The 24874-nt window shown below is 37.9% G+C and overlaps 1 protein-coding gene across 2 annotated transcripts in view; it reads right to left on the bottom strand.

The window, feature by feature from the left end:
* Positions 1–24874, bottom strand: part of LOC143023841 (peroxidase-like) — a 724944-nt gene that overhangs the window by 645983 nt on the left and 54087 nt on the right. For both annotated transcript variants that reach the window (XM_076182490.1, XM_076182481.1), the window contains exon 4: positions 16948–17174. In XM_076182490.1, the coding sequence (XP_076038605.1) occupies positions 16948–17174 (227 nt within the window). The remainder of the gene's footprint in view (positions 1–16947; positions 17175–24874) is intronic.

Genomic DNA, 24874 nt, shown 5'->3' with positions numbered 1-24874 from the left:
AGGCTTTTTATTTGATCCATTTTTTCAGCTCGTGTTACTATTATTTCCCTCATAAGGGAGGGGGGGCATTTCTCACCCTTTATCCCAGTGCCATGCCTTTTCTCTTGTGGAAACCGATTTGAAATGTTTACTCATGACCTCACTCATTTTTATATCTTCTGTGTATTCCACGTTCCCCTGGCGTAGTTTCTCTATTTCATGCTTGTTTTTCAATTTACCATTCAAATATCTATAGAACAGTTTTGGTTGATCCTTACATTTTTCTATTATGTCTTTTCAATTCCATAATTTCTTTTTTCTTCCCTGCGTACTTTTACACATTTATTCCTTTCATTGATATACATTTGTCACTTTCTAGGATTTTTCTCTTTTTTCCATCTTTTCCAAGCTTTATCTCTCTCTCTCTCTCTCTCTCTCTTTTTGCCTCGCTGCACTTTCTACTAAACCAACACTTATATTCTTTTTCCTGTTTTTATCTTGGTATATATTCATCAACCCCTTCATTATAGATTTCCTTCATAATATTCTATTTTTCTTCCACTTGTGTCTTTTCATTGTAAAATTTATCCCAACTCGCTTCTTGAATTTTTTTTTAAGGTTCATAAAGTCCGTTCTACTATATACCAGTCTCCCTTTTCTGTACCTCTCATTTCCCTCCATATATATTTCCTCCTTTAGTTCAAGTAATATGTGGTCACTCTTCCCAATTCTTGTTTTGTATTCAATTTTATCCACAATGCCAGGTTCTGACGTAAAGAATATATCCAGTCATAATGGTTCTTCATTATCTATCTAATGTCTTCTTTTACCCATTGTGTCTTTGTATATTCCATAGTTCATGTCAAGTAATACACTTCCCAATAATTCCTCTCCCCTTTTCACTGTCATCTCTTCCCAACAGATTTCTTTACAGTTAAAACTCCCCATAAGTACCATGTTTCCTTCATCTTTCAGCACCCCATTTAATGAAATCCTTGTATCTTCTAAAATTTTAGAGTTAGCTCTCTCTCTCCAAGACCCCGTTTTGGGAGGCACATAGATCACCACAACAGTATATTTTTCATGTCTTTATCTTCAACTCTTTATCATGATCATTTTCTTACTGTTCTCTCCATTTGTAACCTTCATCATATTTTAATTATTTTCTTAGCCAAGAACATGATTCCTCCACCCTGTTTTTCATCTCTATCTCTAAGACAGTGATTGAATAATCCATTTCTAATACTGTAAATTGATAGTGGACCCCTTAATTTTTGTCTCTACAATTGCCGTTATGTCTGGTTTTTCTTCTGACAAGTAATGAATAAGCTCATTTAATCCTGAAATTAAACAATTTATATTAGTATAAGCCAATTTTAACTTTCTGCATTCTCCATCTCTTTCTTTGTTCCTTTCGTTTCCTTTTCTTGAAGATACCATTTTCTTAGTCTCATGCCTAACACTCCAAAAGAAATTATTTTTCTTGGGCTCCGTTCTTCTCTCTCTCTCTCTCTCTCTCTCTCTCTCTCTCTCTCTCCCTCTTTTTTTTCACTTCTCAATACCTTCTCTCTTTCTCTTTCCTCAAGATTCATATTTCTTTTTATCCATACATCTTTACAGTGCTCAGTATTACCTAACTTCTTCTGGCTAGTATCTCTTCTGTTGCCCTTTGTGACTTTAATTTGATCTTTAGGGGTCGATTTCCTTCTACATACCTTCGTATTCTATGTACTTCCTCTATTTCCTTTTCTAATTCTTGCTCTTTATCTTGTATTGCTCTCAAAACATCTATTGTTAAATCTTTCTCTTCTTTTTCTCTCACGAATCAAACTAGGATCCTTTTTTCTTTTAGACCAAATACCACTACACACTTCTTTTTATCTACTGTATCTCTCACCAAATTTTCCTTTTCTTTGATAATCTGGATGACTGTTTCCACAGTTTTCACTTGTTGCTGAACAATTCCTTTAAAATATACCTTATATTTTTCGTGATCTTATTTCCATTGTTTTTTGAGTTGTAATATTTTTTCCGCATCTATACTTCCTCCATTTTTTTTTTCGGTCATTACTTTCATATGTTTATTTACCTCTTTTATGATTGTATTATTTGCAGTATCTTTGCTTTTTAGTTCCTCATTTTCACGTTTTACCTCAGCCTTTTTTTTCAGGGCATTCACTTCCCGAATTGTTTCAGCATATTCTTGCTTAATTTACTAACCTCTTTGTTGATCCCTGACCCTTGAGACAAATTCTATGAAGACTCTTATTTCCCTCCCTATGTCAATCATTCTACTCAAGTTACCTCTTTCATAACTAAAGCCCGAAAATGGCCTTTCTTCGTAGTAACTAATTGTCTTCTTATGCCTAGTGGCGTGTGTGTGTGTATAATTCACCGTTGTCTTGGATCACGTGATTGACAGCTACTACCCTCCCGAAAGAGAGCTCGGAGCTCATATATGACCGATCTATGGGCAATGCTGTGACCTCACACGCACGCGCGAGTACACACACACACACACAAACACACACACACACACACACACACACACACACACACACACACACACACACACACACACACACACACACACACACACACACACACACACACACACACACACACACACACACACATTTCCCAGCCCACGAGAGTTGGAGTAACGACTCGCAGCGCAGCGATGCTGAAATTATTTCAGCCATGGGCAGGATTCGAACTCGGACTGCCGTAGTAGCGGTTGCGATCGCTACCATTGCGCCATGGAATCATATGTGTGTGTGTGCGTTTGTGTGCTTGGGTGATTAACTACAATCTCAAATCACGTGAATGATGATAATAGAAAAAAAATCTGCCTCTCTGTCTGTCTATCTGTATCCATCTGTATGAGTATTATTTCTTCCTACGACTCTGTTGACCTTTCTGTTTTCTCCTTTTTTTCCGCAAAAGCGGTAAATCCACTTCGTGAGTGGCGTGACTTGTGGAAAATGAGATGCCGCCCCCATCGTAGGTTTGGGTGATGACTCTCCTCCTACCCTCTCCATTAGTTTGCAAAAGGAGACTTGAAAGTTGCCTCCGAAGGTGAACTGGTCGTGGAACAACTTTCCTTCCCGCCGACTCTGCTGTAAGCAAATTTATTTAATACAGTGGTAGCCCTTGGACTTCGACAGGCCACACTGGTATTATCCAACCACAAGGTAACCATGGGCCAGGCGTTAAGCTATTTGTTTTTCGCTTTGTGTTCTCGGACAACCAGCATAGTAACGATGTGAGTGAGAAGTTCACTGCGCCGTCATGATGATGATTTCAATATGGATTACAATGTAAGCCGTAAGACCTTAACTGCCATGCCACTGATGATGAACAGGGAAATTCCTCATAGATATATGGGGTACCGTAATAATGACGACATGGGCCACTGGGCACCTTATACAGTAGAAACAGAGTAGCCCATAAAATAGTTCACTTGAAGAAATTGTCATATTTTCGTTACTATTGATTATTTTAATTTCTACTTTCAGCAATTGGTTATCGACATGACGGCATAACAGAAACAGAAGGCGCATGTCGCCATTAACCTAAACATTTATTTAATGTGAATACACTACAACAACATACACGAAAAACATCAATTACCGTTTTCTCTAAGATAATGATGAGCCAGAGACCATTTAGTAGCGTGGCCAAACATGTACCTATATATGGTTGGATATATATACATTTAATTCAAATGACGATAGGGACAAACGATGGTTATCCTGCAAGAAGCTGCAAGTTTTCAAAGCATGTCAACTGCTTCATCTCTACCAAGAGGAGCCCTGAGAGTGACACTCGGTTTCCAGAATGGACTCAAGATCTATACCACCTATATCTCAACTTCATTTGTATTTCTTACATCTTTTCAAATACGGAAAGCTGACACCTGGCGACTGCTCCCCTTCTACAACTTTCAACCAGTGACATAGAAACAGTCCAACACTAATACAACAAGAGAAAGTGGGGGAGGGACCGAGGCAATAAGTACACTGACTCTTTCGAACTAATGAATGGACCAAGACAGGGGTGTATATTACCTCCCCTCCCTGCTCTTCAACCTAATGCTGGAAAAGGTTATCAGAGGGATTTCAAGAAAGAATCATGGAGTTGTGTTTGAGATCGGAATTGTGAGTGTCTTGGCGTACGCTGACTATGTAAACTTTGTAGGTAGAACAATAGAAGGGTTAAAAGAGATTTTCATGACCTCTAAAGAAAGCATTAAGAATGAGACTACAGGCGAGACCGGAATAGTGAGTGTCTTGGCGTACGTTGACGATGTAAACTTTGTAGGTAGAACAATAGAAGGGTTAAAAGAGATTTTCATGACCTCTAAAGAAAGCATAAAGAATGAGACCAGGCGAGCAATGCGAAAGCAGAGCTAATGCGAATGATCAAGGACGTTAATAGAGAAGAACAAATAGAAATGAATTATGTCAGGTACGGAATGTGCAGATTTGAATACCTTGGCTCTATAATGGATGATTATAATAATATGGAAACAAATGAAAAACAGGATAACATCAGCCTATCGATGTTTTTGCAGTCTCCAAAATATCCTGGGAAGAGCTAACATATCTAGAAAGACAAAACTAAATATCTATTGTACAACATCATTATCAAACTAGTTTTGCTGTATGGATTTGAAATATGGAGTCTCGCAAAGAAATGGAGCTCACCTCATCTGTCTTTGAAAGATAAAGTCCTTAGAAAAATATTTGTGCTAGTGTATGGTGTAAAAAAAAAAAAAAATCAGCAACATCGCGGCCATGTGGCGCCTCTGAAAAACGTTAAAAACAGCAAAGATGACAGGAATCTATTACCAAATGAAAAAATATATATACATTTTCCAATTCTATGAGAAATCTCCAAGTCTTTGATGAGTCTTGGGTATCTACTGGAAAGATGACACTTTTGGGGACATGTCAGTGCCGTACCGTGTAAGGGTTTTGGGGGGTTTGGGAAGAGATTTTCGAGTGATAAAGGTGACGATGACACTGACGACGATGGTGTTGAAGTCGTATTTTTGCTATAATTTTTTATTTCCGCTCAAATCTATTCATACGAATGGTCGTAGATCTGGGCGCGTAGCGCCCGTGAGCGAACGAGCACCGCCGGTGTGTATTTGTATTAAAATTAAATTTTTACCCCTGCGTCTCTCCGTAATTACTGGTTTAATTCTGTTTACCGTGGTCTACTATAGTTTGTATTTCTTCTTTCATTTTTGAATTTGTTAAGTAAGTATGCCTTTCACCATATCTTTCTATAGAAATAAGTATTGTTTCTTGATGGGGTGAATTAAACGGAGGTAAAATTTTCTTCTTTTCTTCACGAATAATATTACACTTGGCTTGTCAATTTACTTCAATGGACTCCCGACTGGAATCCTCGATCAACTCACTAAACCATCTCTGAAACGATATCACGACTTTATTCATCCAATGATCTTTACTGTTACAAATAAGTGCCTCCCCAAAGGACGTGACTTTTCTCCCATGTATCAATAATTTTTCTCCTCCACCCTTTTCTCCGATCAGAAAGACTGTTACAACGTCTTAAGCAATACTGCTTACACAAGGAATCTCGATATCGATGCATGAATGGCTTAATTTACATACTGTCACATCAGCATTAAAATCTGTTCCTAGCGGTTGTTTATAAACTTTAGACAGGGAGCGAGATTATGCAACTCCTTCGCGGCTTATTGTTTTCCAAACTTCCTACACATAAAATGAAATTCTCACCACCTACCCCTCTAGATACCTTACTTGTCTACCTTTATCTACCAGCCTCCTACAGAAATTAATCATGTGGTAAACATGAAAAACACTTAAAATCTGAATGTACAAAAGGAATAGGATGAACAAGCAAAAAATAAATAAATAGATAAATAAATAAATAATAAATAAAGGTACATATGTAACAGGGGAGCTATAATTCTATTCAAAAGACCGGTCTTCTCCATATGTCCCGGATAAAGGGCCTTCTCTCCAAGAATCTGCGAGATGCAAAACATCCCATCCTCATCGCGACAATGGAAAAGGTATCGATCTCGCAGATCCACCAGACTGGGATACTACTAGAAAGTGTTTCCCGGGACATGAGGTAATCATGTGTGAGACGCACATGTACTATCGCCAGCACTTATATCTGGTACACTGGTTGGACAGTGGCTCGTGACCAGATTATATGTTTCAACATTGTTCACACGGTGGTGGAACAAAGTGAGAGGAGTGGAGCAAACACCATTATAATGACCAGTTTACCATTCCCGGAATTTCCACTACATTTATGAAGTTGATGTGATGTGTGCGTATAAGTATGATATTGATATGACAAATAAATCATCATTGACAAACATCAATAGCAGTCAAGTGGTGGTTAGTTGCAAGTAGTGTGGATACGTGGACGGACACCTGCTATTTGCCTACTATAGGTAGACTTGTGCATGTGAGGCCGTAGTTTGCTATGGAGGGAGCACAGGTCTGGGACACTGTATATGGCGTGAGATGTGTAGATGTGGCATGAATATACTCCATTTTTACCAGTGTTTTAACCAATTTTACTTTATCGTGACCAAAACAAAAATGGGTTGTGTGCGATTAAGTATAACAAAATTATATGTGTTGTATTTTTTCTTATCGATAGTTACATATTTCGAGGTAACATGATGTTAAAAGTCGTTAAATACCGTCGGATTTAATTCAGTCGGGGAACACACTTGGTAAAATGACTCCTTGTAGAAATAAGTGATGCCAGTGGGATTCGTATCGACAACTCAAAGAAGGATTACAAAGGATTACAAAGGAAGAGCATACCTGACAGAAGTCTTTTGGTCCATAACTAGGCCGGATACAAAATAGATAAATAATAGAAATGAATAAATAGAATAAATAAATAAATATAAATAAATAGATAGATAAAAATAAATAAATAAGTAAATAGAAATTGTAATTATAAAAATAATAAGTAAAATAAGTAAATAAATAGGTAAAGTAAAAAATAGACAAACAGGTAGAGTAAATGATAATAAATTGACAAATAAATAATAATGAATGATAATTAAGGAAATAATAATAAACAAACAAACAAATAATAACAAACAAATAAATAAATAATATAAAGTAAATGACAGGCATTACAGCATCTTGCTTAGGTGTTTATCTAAATGAATCGTAAAACTTCGAACTGAACTATTTGCACTGCCTCTGCAGGAAGTTGATTCCATTCATTAACTAAATTGGCGAAGTTGGTTCTATCCACTTCGAAATTAAATCTACTTCCAGGCAGTTTGAGACCACTATTTCTTTCGGATTCTCATTCATTGTGAAAATTTGGTCAGTTTTGATGTTAATTCCCTTTGGAATCTTAGAGACCTGTAGCAAATCACCTCAGTGTACGCTTTTTTAGGGAAAACAAATGCATATGTTTTAGTCGATTTTCGTATGATTTATTTTGATATTTGGAATCAGTTTTGTGGCTCGCCGTTGTACTTTTTCCAATCTGTTAATGTCTTTAATGAGATTCGGTGACCATACGGAAACAGCATATTCCAAATGTGGATGAACTAACGATTTATATAGCTTGTAAATAACTTGGGGGCTATCACTGAGAGTTGCTAATAGTTATAATGTTTGATGGCAAAAGCGGTAGGCCAGGCCCGTGTTTGTCTTCATAAAATTGATGTTTTTGCACATAGTGTATGTATTCCCTACATAAATACAAATTCTCAGTGCATGATATAAGGACACTATTCAAGTGTCATTGGCATGTTAATGATATCAATACACGACTTTATATATTGCTGCGTCCTAACCTTCATCAGTGAGGGTGAAAACTATGAATTTACCACGGTAGATAAACAATGGATAAACATGAAGTTTGTATACAACAAAGTTTATTGAGTAATACAGTATATTTGGTTATGGATCCACCCCCCTCCCGTATCAATTACCTCACGCACTCTGACTGGGATAGAGGACAAATTCCTCACAAGGACAAATTCCTCACAAGGAAAATTTCGCACACATCAATGATTCCGCTGTCCTCTCCTCTTCATCTTCTCATGTATTCACCACATTTGCCCATATATTCTCAATAGGGTTTCAGTTACAATTCTTGCTGGGCCAGTCCAGGAATTGCAGGTTTTCTTGCCCTGCAAATCACTCACGGACTACTCTTGCCATGTGAACTGGGCAACGATCCTGCACAAATATATCAAGACCTGGAGGAAACGAGTGGTTCCTTTCTCAGTGGGATGACAAAAAAAAAAAAAAAAAAAAAAAAAAAAAAAAAAAAAATCCTGCAGAGGGCCAATGTAATTTTGTGCCGTTAACCATCATTCCACTATGTCACATCTCAGGCCCCGTTGATGAGATCCATCCAAACAAGGTAAAACGAATATTATAAGGTGAAAGTAATTTTCGCCGACGTCGTTAAGAAAATGCCAAGAGCAGCAACAGGCAAAGAAGCATTCAAGGCAAGCCATGGCTGGTTCGAGAAATTTAAAAGAAGAACTGGCATCCACAACGTATTGAGGCACGGTGAATAAGCAAACTATGACACAAAGGGAGCAGAGAACTTCATTGGTGACTAGGAAGCTTATGGATTCTGAGGGTTACATGCTGCAACATGTTTTTGATTGCGACGAAACTGGTATTTCCTGGAAAAAGATGTCGAAGCAAACCGACATAACAGTGGAGAAGGCATTGTCCGGCTACAAGACAATGAAATACCGTCTCACGCTGATGTTTTGTGCCAATGCAAGCAGCGATTTAAAAGTGAAACTGCGGCTCGTTTACCATTCAGAAAATCCACGAGCCTTCAAGAAGGATAAAGTCCAGAGGAGTAGGCTAAAGACCTTGATGAAGTTCAGTTCAAGATCCAATTCCTGCCTCCCAACACCACTTCTTTACTCGCCCATGGGCCAACAGATCATCTTAAACTAAACTCTATGCTAAGGCACTCTTCGAGCGTTGTTTTGAGGTGACTGAGGGGACCCATCTCACTTTCAAAGAGTTTTGGAAAGCCTACTTCTACGTCGTTGCCTGCCACAAGACAATCGACAAGGCATGGGAGGGGGTCACCAAGAGAATCCTTATTTCGACTTGGAAGAAGCTTTGGCCGGAGAGCGTTGTCGAACGCGACTTTGAAGGGCTGTGGAGCTTGCAGTCGACGAGATTGCATTTTTGGCCAAGACCATGGGGCTGGAGGTGGATAGCAACGACATCGACCAGCTTGTGGACGAGCATAGACAGGAGATGACCACCAAAGAGCTTATGGAGTTGCATTCTGTTTCACAGCAAGAAATTGTGGAGGAAATTTTGTCAGGGAAGGAGAAAGTAACAGGACCTGCAAAGCAACAACCTTCCAGTGCAATAAGGGAGATGCTTAAAAGCATGGGAAACTGTTTCATCGTACATTTAGAAATATCACCCTGATAAGACAGTGGCTGTGCGTGCTACAAATTTATTTGATAACAATGTTGTGTCACATTTTCGACAAATTTTGAAGCGTAGACAAAAACAAATGTCTCTAGACAGCTTTCTAATGAAAAAGGATTCTAAGGAAAGTGTCAGTTGTGCCAATGTGTCTAAAATATCCAAAGTTAGTGAGTCAGTCGAGACCATCATAGCAGCGAGTGAAGAGGACTCCCTTGGTGGAAGATTCTCTTCCTTCACCTCAATAATCCTTCCCCTGTCTCCGTCTCCCTTGTGCCTGGAGCTACCTTCTTTTTTCGTAAATTGCAACAGTATTTATATTTGTTTTTATCTTATTTTACCAGTTATTCTTTCTCAGGTTCATTTACTGTACATTAAAGTATTTTCATTTTATGCATTGATAATTTAATGAATTATTTTAAATACTATTACAAGTTGTTTTTGGGTATTTTTGCTTAAGCATGGAACGTATTATCGTATTTCGCATTGATTCCTATGGAAAAAATAGTTTCGCTTAACGAGTGCTTCGCATTACGAGTAAGATTCGGGAACGAATTATATTCGTTAAGCGAGGTTCCACTGTGTGTGTGTATATATATATATATATATATATATATATATATATATATATATATATATATACATATATATATATATGGGTGGTAGATGGAAGGGTGGTAGATAGAGCGTTAATGGACTATATAGGATGGACAAGTTCTAAGGGAAGAGAGTGGGGGAATATCAGATAATTTTTTTGGTGGAAGGTAAGTTGAGTGGAGGATAGATGGAGAAAGAGGAAAAGGACAGAAAGTAGGGGGTGCTTAAAGTGAACTGCTTAAATGAGAAAGAAAAGGAGGAAGAGTACGAGAAGAAGCTGAGAGAGGAGTGGGAGGGAATGAAGGATAGAGTAGAATTAGGAGTGGAGGAGGAATAGGGATGGTTCAAGGAGGGAGTCACAAGGTGTACAAATATAGTGTGTGAAACAATGAGGACGGGGGGAAATAGAAGGAAGGGTAGTGAGTGATGGGATGATGAAGCAGAAAAGGTTGTAGAAGAGAAGAAGCGAGCTTCCATATATCGGTTACAAAATAGGACGAGAGAATATGAGAGGTACAAAGAAAAGGGAAGAGAAGTAAAACATGAGATAAAGGAGGCAAAGAGGAGAGTAGATGTAAAATGGGGTAAGAGTATGACAGAAAATGTTGAAAGTAATAATATTATGTTGTGGAAGGAAACTAAGAGAAGAGGAGGCGAATTAAGTAGAGAAGAAAATGTAAAAGGTGCAGATGGAGAGATGATAATGAAAGAGAAGTCAGTAAGAGGAAGATGGGCAGAATATTTTAGGGAGTTGCTAAATGTGAAGGAGGATAGGGAGGGAAAGGTAATTGCAGTGGGAAGCGCTAAAAATGACAGTGAGGAGTGAGGAAAATGGAGGAGAAATAGGGAAGGATGAAGTGAAGGCAGTTGTTAAGATGATGAGAGCAGGTAAGGCACCTGGGTTGGATGAAAAAAGAAGAAACAAAAAAGAGGTAGGTACAGTGATGGTGGACTGGCTGGTGAGGCTATTTAATGTTTGTTTAAGAGAGGGCAGAGTCCCGGAGGACTGAAGGAGTGCCTGTATATTTCCACTTTACAAAGGAAAAGGAGACAAGTGTGGGTGAAGTAGTTTCAAAAGGATCAGTTTTTTAAGTGTAGTTGGGAAGGCTTATGGGAAGGTCTTGATTGAGAGGACTAGGAGAGGAACAGAGGGAGTAATTGGTGAGGAACAATGTGGGTTTAGGACAGGTAGGGGTTACGTGGATGAGACTTTTGTGGTAAGACAGATATGTGAGAAAACTATAGGAAAAGGTAAGGATGGTTTTTTGGCTTTAATGGATTTGGAAACAGGAAGGCACTGTGGGAGGTATTGCAGATATATGGGATAGGAGGAAAGCTTTTAAGAGCAGTCAAGAGTTTTTACGAGAGTAGTAGAGCTTGTGTTAGAATCAGAAATGGAGAGAATGGGTGGTTTGAGGTAAAGGTGGGACTTCATCAGGGATATGTTATGTCGTCTTGGCTGTTCAATTTATACATGGATGGGGTGGTGTGAGATTTAAATGCAAGGGTAGTGGGTCGGGGATTGGAGATGGTTAAAGAAAATGGAGAAAAGTGGGAGATAAGTCAGTTGTTGTTTGCTGACGACACTTCGCTTATTGCAGGATCAGAGGAGGGATTGAGGAAGTTAGTGACAGAGTTTGGGAAGGTGTGTGAAAGAAGAAAGTTGAAGATAAATGTTGGCAAAAGTAAGGTGATGAGATGTACAAGGGGAGAAAGTAGCAGCAGACTGGAGGTGAGTATTAAGAGAGAGAGACTGGAGGAAGTGGATAGTTTTAGATAGTTGGGTGCGAATGTGGCAGGAAAGAGATGAGTGGGGGTGGAGGTAGAATGTAGATTGAGAGAAGCGAGTAAATGTCTTGGTGGATTAAAAAGTGTAATGAGTGATAGACATCTGGGAATGGATGATAAGAGGAGATTGTATGAAGGAGGAATTGTGCCGACAACACAGTATGGGTCAGAAACATGGAACATAAGAAAGATAGGAGGAGTTTCAATGCGTTTGAGATGAGGTGCAAGAGAAATATGACAGGGGTTACTAGGTTGGATAGAGTGAGAAACCAGGAGGTGAGGAGGAGAATGTGGGTGGAAAGAGAGTTGGGAGATAGGGCTGATGAAAGAGTATTGGGATGGTTTAAACACATGGAAAGAATGAGTGAAGAAAGATTAATAAAAGAGGTGTGGAAGACAGAGGTGGAGGGAGTGAACATGAGGGGGGGGGTGGACCAAGGATGATATGTATGGATGGGATAAAAGGGACATTGGGAGAGAAGATAGGGGTGAATGGAGAAGAGTTGTGTATGGATGATACTGTGATGCATGAGGGGGAGTGGGTGGGGGATGGAGGGTGAGGGAGTATGTGTGAAAAATAAATTGACGCAGCACGAAGGGATTTCTCCCTGTCTTCTCCTTTTCTGCATGAGGGCACGGAGAGGAGGGGTGTCACCGATTTAATGAAGAGGCCTTGCTGTGGATGTTGTCTTGCGACCATAAATTACCCGAAATGTCGAGACTCACAGGTGTTAAGCTGCGTACAGTGCAGCGGTTGCTCAAGCGGTACCGTGACTCTGGGGAGGCCTGTGTTCCTGCCCCTTTGCCGAAGCCTGGTAGACCTCGCAAGACTACATTTAGGACCAGAGAACTCATTGATAGGCAAGTAAGGAAGGATTCTCGCTTAACTGCAAGACTTCTGAAAGAGAAGAACCCGAATCTCCTTGGTGATGTCTCTATCAGGTCGATCCAGCAGCTACTACACGATGACCTGAATTATAAAAGTTCGCGTGCCCGCACTACTCCTTTGGTTACTCGTCGGCAAGTTGTTAAACGTCTAAAATTTGCCAAGAAATATTCAACATGGGCAGATGAGCAGTGGAAAACAGTCTTCAGGAGTGACGAATCGGCTTTCACAGTGACTGGCACCCCAGCAGCCAAAGTCTACCGCAAGCCTGGTGATGACCCCTTGAAACCTCGCTTCACGAACAAGGTCGTCAAGCACCCTGCCTCGCTTATGGTTTGGGCAGGATTTACGTATTATGGTGTTGGCAAGCTAGTTGTACTCCCTGCTAATGAAAAAGTAAATAAGTATAACTATCTGGAGTTATTGGCTGACTATCTTCCTGACTGTTTTGAGAAGACCAAGGCCGATGTTTTTATGCTCACACGTCCAAACTTGTGACAGACTGGCTAAGAGACTGTGAAGTTAGTTATATTAAAGACTGGCCAGGTAACAGTCCCGATATTAACCCGATGGAAAACCTGTGGGGTTTAATGAAAAGAAAATTACATGACATGGACACCTCATCAGTGCCACGGTTGGAATCCGCTATTCACCAGTTCTGGGCCTCCATTCCTGAAACAACCCTCCAGAACCTTGCACTATCAGTTCCAGGACGTCTCCGGAAGGTGATACAGTGGAAGGGATATTCATTTTAACCAATTTCTATATGTAAGTACCATAATTTGCATTATTTCATATATTTTCACATGCAGACTAACCTTCACCTTCAGTTTACAGGTTTCATTAAGGGCGGCGTCATTACTTCCCGCGCATACTGTGTGTATGTATATATATATATATATATATATATATATATATATGTATGTATGTATATATATATATATATATGAGAGAGAGAATGTGGGTGGGGAAAGGCAAACGAAGATGTGTTAGGAATAGTTTATTGCCCTAACGTTGCGACCAACTTGGTCTTCTTCAGAGGACTACAGCATTACAGACGGATCACAATTCTTATATTCGTAGTGAGAGGGAATCCGCCAAGGTATGAGCGTCATGTTTTCCCTTTGGCTAACGATTTAATTATTAGGACACTTGCTGCTTTCGAGAGGCATTTAAATCCGTCTCTGTCGTTGTTGTTCTTGTTGGTGGCGATATGTGCAGCTTCCACAGTTTTTCTCATTTTCTTCTCAAATCCCTCGTGTAGAATTTCTGTGTTGTTCCAATCAGGTAGATGTCCACATTTGTCCAGGTGGAATAAATATAGCAAAAATATCTTCCAATAAAATAGGAAAAATATTTAAGAAACATAATAATATTCGTAATAATCTCAGTGTCGTTTACCGTATTCCATGCAACGGTTGTCCATCATCTTACTTCGGTGAGTCAGGTCGAGAGATCAATAAACGATTGAGTGAGCACAAAAACGATCTCAGAGCTTATAGAACATCTAACTCCCTGGTTCGTCACCTGGACAAATGTGGACATCTACCTGATTGGAACAACACAGAAATTCTACACGAGGGATTTAAGAAGAAAATTAGAAAAAACTGTGGAAGCTGCACATATCGCCACCAACAAGAACAACAACGACAGAGACGGATTTAAATGCCTCTCGAAAGCAGCAAGTGTCCTAATAATTAAATCGTTAGCCAAAGGGAAAACATGACGCTCATACCTTGGCGGGTTCCCTCTCACTACGAATATAAGAACTGTGATCCGTCTGTAATGCTGTAGTCCTCTGAAGAAGACCAAGTTGGTCGCAACGTTAGGGCAATAAACTATTCCTAACACATCTTCGTTTGCCCTTCCCCACCCACATTCTCTCTCATTTGTCTGAAATAATCTTAAATATATATATATATATATATATATATATATATATATATATATATGTGTGTGTATATATATATATATATATATATATATATATATATGTATGTATGTATGTATGTATATATTCATAAAAAAGGAGACGAGAAAGACCTTAGCAACCACCGACCGATTAGGTTGGTATCAAATGTGTATAAAGTATTCTCCAAGATCATTACAAATAGACTAAGTAAAGTTTTAGATGGAAACCAACTGAGAGAACAGACAGACTTTAGGAACGAATATTTGACTCTAGACCATTTGCAGGCGATGAACCAACTAATCGAGAAAACGACAGAATACAATATATCTCTTTGTTTAGCTTTTGTAGATTACAAGAAGGTCTTTGACTCGGTAGAACAAATAATAATACTAAACTCGCTAAGCAAGCAGGGTGCAAACGAACAAATCGTAAGGGTTCTAGAAAATATTTAAGTGAATGGTATCGCTGTAATTCGACTACACAAAGATACAGAAAAGATAAAGACCGAGAAAGGAGTACGGCATGGCGATACAATTTCACCCAAAGTATTTACAACTTGCTTGGAAGAGGTTTTCAGAAGGCTGAGTTGGGAAGAGAAAGGCTTGAAGATTAATGGCAACTATTTTTACCACCTAAGATTTACGGATGACATTATTCTTATTTCAGAAAGAACAGAAGACTTGTAAGATATGCTGAGTGATCTGAACAAGGAAAGCCTTTAAGTAGGTTTAAAAACGAATAAGAGTAAAACCAAAGTAATGTTCAACACGAAAGTTCAAAGTAATTGGACAGTGCCTTTACCAATGAAGGTATCAAGAAGCATAAAAGTTGTGTACAATTTGAACCTAGATATGGACTTATACTCAACCCATCCCCGCCATGATTAGCTATTGGTAGTGTGTACAAAAGTGGGATTTTATTTAAATACTGAATGGTCCACAGTACACAGATTTTCATATCAATCACAATAAGTTTTCCAATTTAATTCCTTGCAAACACGATCGAGACTAACAGGAGTATGTACCTCGATAGAAGTATATCGGAAACTGAAACGTTGTCGTGCTGACTCGAACCTAGACCGCACGTCACAAATGGACAGTGACTTTGCCAATCTGTAAATAAAATCCCCCTTGTATACATACTACCAATAGATGATCATATCGGTGATAGGTTGAATACAATTTCGTGTATATATTTGTAATTCGAACATGAATATGTAAAGCCAAAAATGTACTCAACTCTTGATAGCTCAATTGGTATAAAGTCATTGTTAGTTTGTAACGTACGGGCTAGGCTCAATTCCTTAGTATGATAGGGTTTCAGTTTCAGAGTATACTTCCTTCAAGGTAAATTACTTCTGTTAGTCTCAATCGTGTTTCCAAGGAATTAGAATAGAAAAATTATTGTGGTTGATAAGATGAAAATCTGTGTACTCGGGACCATTCAGAGTTTGTAAATAAAATCCCATTTGTCTACATACTACCAACAGTTAATCATGGTGGGGATGGGTTAATTATAAGTTCGTGTATATGTACATAACTCGAACACCCGTATGTAAATCCGAAATTGTACTCAGTTTATATATCTCTTGATGACTCAATTGGTAAACTTACTGTCCAATTGTGATGTGCGGGTTAGGTTTGAACCTTTAGTACGACAACGTTTCGGTTTCCGAATGTGTTTTCATCGAGGTACATACTTCTGTTGGTATTGGTCGTGTTTGAAAGGAATTAATATGGAAAGATTATTGTGACTGATAAGATGAATATGTACACACACACACACACACACACACACACACACACATACACACACACACACACACACACACACACACACACACACACACACACACACACACACAAACACACACACACACACACACACACACACACACACACACACACACACACACACACACACACACACACACACACACACACACACACACACACGCACGCACGCACGCACACACACATATCCTTTCGTAACTGCCCTGTTTTTTTTTGTTTTTTGTTTTTTCAACTTGGGCCACTTTTTAAGGCAAGAAAGGCATAATCTCCCCGAGCTTGGTATGGGGAGGCGACACTGCTTTTGTTGGTGGCCATACTACAAATAAAATCACGATTACGCAATACGTCAATTAAATGAGGTTATTGAAATAACTGCGAAATTGGCAGCAAACCAATTAGCATTCATAATTAAGTGTATGCGTGTGATGTGACTCGCTAACTCTATTTGTTTGTAAGACATAAACGCACCATCGAGAATAGAAAGAGAAGGGGAGCTTGAGAGCGCATCGCAAAACCACGTACCGTCTTCATAGATGGGTGGATGGTATCTCCCCATTCGCCGGTTGGTCATCCCCTGATCTGTCTTGTTGAGGTTGTTGCAAGCGCCGTTGATGGTCCGGTATGGGCTTGAAGGGTCACAGTCAGCTGGAGGCATGATGCTGTTTCTGCAGTGCTCTTTGGCTAGGCGCTCACACTCATCCACATCGAACAGCATCGACACAATTTCGTTTGGACTGGTTGTCACCGTTCTGATTTCACAAAAAAAAAAAAAAAAGAGTTGCAATAACTGTTACTCCTGTAATATTGACGACAAACGTAAAGGGCTGGCAACTCTTTTCTGTGTGGACTCGACGCGCGGGCCCTATCTTGTTACCACTTTCAACACGAAAGTGAACTACTTTTTATTGTTACAAATACCAGTGGTTAGTGTTTTATTCAGTGAAACGCGGGCGCTTCATTGGATTAAGGTTTATCGATCGAAATATTATTTAGACAGCGCGCCGCCAACACTTACTGAACGAATAATATACATATATACATATATATATATATATATATATATATATATATATATATATACATATATATATATATAGTCACGATATTACCCCTAGCCAGTTGACACGATACCCAATCCGGGTGTCAAGGTACCCATTCACTTAAATGACACCCTTCCTGCTACCACTATCGTCCTACTTCGAAGAAACAAGTAGTCCGCCTTCTCCCCCACCCCACTTGGGTCGCTCACAGCCAAGCAATAGTTCGGCAGTCCTCGGCCAATCACTGGCCAAGACGTCAGCTTAGTTCCCCTATATAAGCTAGGTATTCCCAAGACTCGACGCGGGGTGAAGGCCATAGAACACCTATTTACAGTACACTACTATACACGGTATTTTTTTTTAGTTTCGACCATGGGCGCAATATAGCAATAGAAAATCAATCATTAATTTTGTAAATTAAAATGTATCAACGTAATATGCAATTTTGTGAATGAAAAGGAAAATAAAAAATACCTTGCTACAAGCAAATATGCTAATGAACGAAGTCGGTAGCATAGGATCGGGACGCCATCTTGTCTGTCAATTGACGGCCTCAGTACTTCCGACAGTACCTCGCCAGGTACATTTTCTTGAAGGAATGTTATGGAGCGGAGATACATGCACTCCTTCAAGCTGCAAGAACTTTGTATACCCCGGAAACTGAGAGAGTGGTTGAAAAAGCCCGCCAACGTCTCTCACGACGACGACAATGAGGACGAGCCGGATGGCATTTAATTTGCAGGTAATGATTTATTAAACACAGGTTAGGTTAGTTTAGTTTAGTTTGGGTTAGACGAATTTATCATCCTTTCATTTCTTCGACGTCGGCATCTATCATAACAAACATGGCGTACCATTCGCCTGACACGACTTCGTTACTTACGAAATCTGTTTCAGCACCATTTTTGTTTTTTATCTACACTCGGGTAGACTACGCAAGCGCCTTAAAGACTGCGTGAAGACACACCTCACCCATACTAACATTCCACCAAAAAAGCTTGAAACTGAAGCTTTGGACAGACCTCAGTGTCGTTCCATCACCCTGCATGCCCAGACCGTTTTTGAGGACCAACGCAGGGAAAACGCCAGGAAGGCAAGAGCGAGGCGCAAGGCCACGTCATTACAGCCTCCAAGCAATGAACATTTCCCCTGCCCCAACTGCCACCGCGTCTGTCGTTCGAGAAGAGTGAAGTTAATGGAGGGTACTAGTGAATTTAGATTAACAAGGAAATCATCAATGGAATGGTTATTAGGCCAAAAACACATTTGGTTCAGATATGTAGACGATGTTTTGTGTTTTTGGCCTAATAACCATTCCATTGATGATTTCCTTAATAATCTAAATTCACCAGTACCCTCCATTAACTTCACTCTTGAAATAGAAAATAACAACAGTTTGCCCTTTTTAGATGTTCAAATAATTAGAGATAATGGTACTCTGAAAACTAAAGTCTATAGAAAACCTACAAATATTTTTTCCTATGTTCATCTTTATTCCAATCACCACATCAATGTAAAAAGGTCAGTTTTTATTTCCATGTACTTGAGAGCTTACAGGATTACAGATCCTGAATTTATTGGTGATGAATTTAGAACTATCCGGAATATTGGGGAAAAGTTAAAATATCCTATTCATATTCTTAATCAATGTCACAACACCGCCAAGAAACGCTTTCACAAAACTTGCAATCAAGAACTAAGAAACCATGAACAACTAAATACACTTGTCCTTCCTTTCCATGAAATTTTTCTTAGTATTGTTAATCTACTCAAAAAATTGGATATCAAAGTAGCCTTTAAATATGACCACACCATTAAGAAAACTTTAATTAAGAACAGCCCTCCTAACAACAACGGTGTGGTCTATAAAATTCCTTGCAAAGATTGTAATAAATTTTATATTGGACAAACTGGGAAAAGCTTGGAAACAAGGATTTCCCAACATATAGTGTGAGATCTGCCCAGGAAAACAAAGCGTTATTCCAACATAAATCATTAAACAACCATCAGATTGATTGGTCTAAGGCAACAATTTTAGCTAAAGGGAAAACTTGCAAGAAAGAAATATTATAGAATCTTGCTTAATATCAGGCACGTTTGACAAAAATGTCAATTTAAGCTATGGTCATTTTAAATGTGATAAATTGATAACCCCAATGGTCACTGAGATCTTTCCGCCAGATTGACCCTTGTGTGGGTCAGGTCGATAGGGGTAAGGTTATCCCCTCTCCTCACATTGTATTGTCTCCCCCCTTCCCCCCCCCCCCTATGGTTGCCACCTGATGCTTCTATTTAAAACCCATACTCTGTATCTCTTGTCACTTAGTCTGAAGATGTAATATACGAAAGTACTTACTGTCTACAAGTTTCCTTTCTCCTGTGGTTATTTTGCATATATATATATATATATACATGTATATATATTTATATATGTATATATATGTATATATATGTATATATTTATATGTATATTTATATATGTATATATATATATATATATACATATGTATATATATATATATATGTATATATACACACACATATATGTATATATATATATATACATATATATATATATATATATATATATATATATATATATGTGTGTGTGTGTGTGTGTGTGTGTGTGTGTGTGTATTTACCTAGTTGTATTTTACGGGAAGGGGAGCTATGCTCGTGGGGTCCCGTCTTCATATCTCATTTTATCTAAACTATTTTTAAATTCATGTATTGTTTTTGCACACACCACTTTCTCATCTAACTTGTTCCAACTGTCTATTACTCTGTGAGGAAAGCTGTTCTTTTTCACATCTCTTCTATAGCTGTCTTTTTTCATTTTCTTTCCGTGTCCTCTTGTATTTCTATCATCCCATTTTATCAGATTCTTTCTATCAGTAATTTCTATGCCTTTCATGATGCTGTAAATAGCTATCAAATCTCCTCTCTCTCTTCTTTGCTCTAGTGTCTGTAGTTCAAGATTGGCTAGTCTCTCTTCATATGATAGTTTTGAGAGTGTTGGTGCTAATTTTGTAATTGCTCTTTGTATTCTTTCAAGTTTTTTTTATACATTTTTTTGTACTTGGTGACCATATCGTTGCTGCATATTCCAATCTTGGTCTTATCAGGGTGATTAGAATTTTCTTCACCATTTCTTCATCCAGGTATGTAAATGCAACTTTGATTGTTCTTATTAAATTATAAGTTTCTCCAAAAATCTTATTTATATGTTTCTCAGGTGACATATTATTCATAACAATGACTTCCAGGTCCTTCTCTTTTTCTACTTTTTTTATTCCTTCTTCTCCCAAATTATATGATCCTGTTATTCTGTTTTTGCTTTTTCCAAATTCCATTATACTACACTTTTTTGTATTGAACTCCATCTCCCACTTCCTATTCCATTCCTGTACTTTATTTAGATCACTCTGTAGTGATTCACAATCTTCTTCAGTTTTCACTCTTTTCAGTAGTTTTGCATCATCTGCAAAGAAGCTCATATAGCTTTCAATTCCTTCATCCATATCATTAATATATATAGCAAACATTATTGGGGCCAGAACTGTTCCTTGCGGAACACCGCTTATTACTTCACCCCATTTTGAGTGTTTGTCTCTTATCACTACTCTCATTTTCCTTTCTTGCAAAAAGTCTTCCATCCAATTAAGCAGTTTGCCCTGTATTCCTCCTTCAGTTTCTAATTTCTTAAGCAACTTCTTATGTGGTACTTTGTCAAGCTTTTTTTAGGTCTAGAAATGCACAATCAGCCCATCCATCTCTTTCTTGTATTATATCTATTAGCCTTGAATAGAAACATATTAAAATGGTGACACATGATCGTCCTTGTCTGAATCCAAATTGCCTTGGATTTAACACTATTTTTTTCTAAATATTTTACCCATCTTCTTTTGATAATTCTTTCACAAATTTTTGCTATTGTACTTGTTAGAGAGACTGGTCTATAGTTGGTAGGTTCTTCTTTATTTCCTCCTTTATATATAGGTACTATATTTCCTTTTTTCCAATCTTCTGGAACTTTTTCTTCTTTCAAGGAACTGTTTATTATGCTATGTATTTTGTCTGCCAGTTCATTCCTGCATTCTTTCAAAATCCAGTTTGCCATTTCATCTGGTCCATGCGATTTTCTGACATCAAGATTACTCAAGTGTATCAATATTTCGTTCTTTGTTACTTCTATTTCTTTCATGGGAGGGACTTTCTCTTTCCATTCGATCTCTTCAGGTTGTATGTTCTCCCTTGTAAACACTGATTTAAAATGTTTGTTCATAATTTCCGCCTTTTCAATTTCCTCTGTGTATTCAACTCCTCCTTGTCTTAATTTCTCCAAGTCGTGTTTGTTTTTCAATTTGTTGTTTACAAATCTGTAAAATAGATTTGGTTGATCTTTACACTTTTCTATGACATCTTTTTCATATTTTCTCTTTTCCTCTCTGCACGTTTGTACATATTCATTTCTATAACCGGTATATATTTTCCATTTTTCAGGTCTTCTGTCTTTTTTCCATCTGGTCCAAGCTTTGTCTCTTTTGTCTTTTAACTCCCTACAATTTCTATTGTACCAGCATTTTACATATTCCTTTTATTGTTTTTGTCTTGGAACATACTTTTCGGCTCCTTTTTTGTAAATTTTTGTCAAAATATTCCATTTCTCTTCCACTGTTGTTTCTTCTTTGTATATTTCTTCCCAGTTTTCTTGTTGAAAGAATTCTCTTATTTTATCAAAGTTTGTTTTTTCATACATCATTCTTCCTTTTCTATATTGCTCATTTCTTTTCATGTATTTTTCCTCATTTAGTTCCAGTTCAATCAATATGTGGTCACTTTTACCTATTGGTGTTTTATATTCAATCTTGTCCACTATTCTAGGTTCAGATGTAATTGTTAGGTCTAGTCTCGATGGTTCTTCCTCATTTCTATACCTAGTGTTCTCCTATATCCACTGTGTCATTGTATTGTCAGTAATCATCTCAAGTAGAGCGTTTCCCCATGAGCCGTCTCCACCCTTTACTGTCATCTCTTCCCAGCAGATTTCTTTGCAATTAAAGTCGCCCATCATAACTATTCTTCCTCCATCTTCCATTATCTTATTTAATGTTATCTTTGTGTCCTCTAACATACTTTTATGCTCACTCTCTTCCCACGAGGCTGTTTTTGGAGGCACATAATTTATCACAAACTTTCTGTTCTTCTTATCTCTGTCTTCCACTTCGATCATAATCGTCTCTACTGTATTCTTTCTATATGTGACACACCTTTCACGTTTATATCCTTCTTAATCAGAAACATAACTCCACCCCCTTGCTTTGTCTCTCTGTTTCTAATCCAATAATTATATGCATCATTATTGGGTGGTAGTGGACCTTTTAATTTTGTTTCTACAATTCCCATTATGTCCGGTTCTTTTTCCTTCAAATAATCATTCAGCTCATTCAATCCTGTTATTAATCCATCTATATTTGTGTAAGACACTGTTAGTTTTCTTCCACTTCCATTGTGTTCTCTGTTTCCCTTTTGTTTTTCTCCTGTGTGTCGAATTTCCTTAGTTTCATATTCACTACTCTCCAATAGAATCTCTCTTTTTCTGTCTCTGTTCTGTTCTCGTTTTTTTCCTTAGCTTCAAGTCTTTTCTGTTTTTCTTCCTCTCTTTCCTCTTTATTCATTTCCCTTTTTATCCATACCTTTTTATATTGTTCACTTGTTGCTAGTTTCCCTGTTTTGGATAAGATATTCTCTGCTGTCGTTTGTGACCTGAATTTAATCTTAATTGGTCTGGTCTTATCTGTACTATACTTTCCAAATCTGAACTTCTCTTCGATTTGTTTCATCATTTCTGGTTCATCTTCCTGAACTAATTGTAGTAAACTGCTTACTTTTTCATTTCCTCTTTGATTCTTGAGGTTCTATCTGGGTTATGTTTCTCTTCCATTCCTAATATAATTATACATTTCTTTTTGTCTGCTAAGTATCTTATAATATTCTCCTTCTGTCTCATCACTTTGATAACTGAATCTTCAGTTTGTTCTTTCGTTTGCTGTTTAATTATATCAGTAAATGCAACTTTACTATATTCCTGTATCTTTCTCCACCCCTGTGCCTCTTTTGCTATTGTTTCTTTATTGTCTTTATTGTTCCCTTTTAATTCTTTATTCTCCTCTTTTACCTCTCTTAACCGTCTTTTTAGTTCTTCTACTTCATCAGTTAAGTTTTTGTTCGCCTTCTCTAGGTCTTCCAATCTTTCAACCTTTTCTGCAAGTTTTGACATTTTACCGAACCTAATCTCCCAATGTTCAGTCATTTGTTCAAGCCTTTCCTCCAGTTTTACTAGTCGGAGGAAGTTGGTATCCGCCTCCCCCTCTTTAAATCCTTGGAAATTGTTATCCTCACCTTCCATTGAATTGTTCTTATCTATGTTTCTAATCTTTACATTTTTGTTAGACATTTCGTCGTCACTAAATTGGTCGGGACCTCTTTTGTTTACATGGCTTCTGCCTGCCTGGGCCAAGTCCTCTCCTTCTTCATTTCCTTCCATTTCCCTCAGTAATCCCTCCCCTTCTCCTTTTTCCTCACCTTCCCACTACACCATGAACAATTTTCCCCCCACCCTGTAAATACAATAGGTACTTCCTATGTTTTGGGATCCACGAAAATTTCACTTTTTCTTCAGAACGTCTTCTACGCCGTCCGTTCGGTGGAGTGTGTGTGTGTATGTATATATATATATATATATGTATATCAAGGATTACTATTACACAGGACGTGCGCACCCAGATCCCTGGGTCCGCTAGCGGAGGCCATTGCTTTCTTTGTAACCTAACATTTTATAATGGACAAATATATCAAAACTAGATACCTAACATTGCATATAGGACAAATATATCAACTATTGACTTATTCAATGCAGTATAAGTTAATATAAACTTTTATAGTGAAATAAGAAACTATTTTTAAGGCACTGTTATGCTTTGAAATGCCAATTTTAGCCGGACTTAACAGGTATTATTGTATGAGGTTAGTGGACACCAGGGTTGGCGATTTTTTTTTTTTTTTTTTATCTTTTAAAAAAATATATATATAAAGAAATCTATTTTTTTCATTTAAATCAGATTTACTTGATTTCAATCTATTTTTTGTAGATTTTAAAGATTGTGGGATTGCTATCTGATATGCGATCTGATTGCTAAAGGACATTTTTAGCATATCAATATAAGGAGCAGTGTTATATAGACTTGCCACAAGTATACAAGGAACGATATAGGCCGTATGTGAGGACGGTATGCTCAGGCTCACTCGATTCCTCCAAGAGTTTTCTCATCTTAGTGATATTTGCTGCATTGTCTGTCACAACACTTATATATATATATATATATATATATATATATATATATATATAT

This window comes from Oratosquilla oratoria, chromosome 3 (genome assembly GCF_046742065.1).
Source record: "Oratosquilla oratoria isolate Oo_2021 chromosome 3, ASM4674206v1, whole genome shotgun sequence".
Taxonomy (NCBI): Eukaryota; Metazoa; Arthropoda; class Malacostraca; order Stomatopoda; family Squillidae; genus Oratosquilla; species Oratosquilla oratoria.
This window is presented reverse-complemented; position numbering and strand designations above follow the sequence as displayed.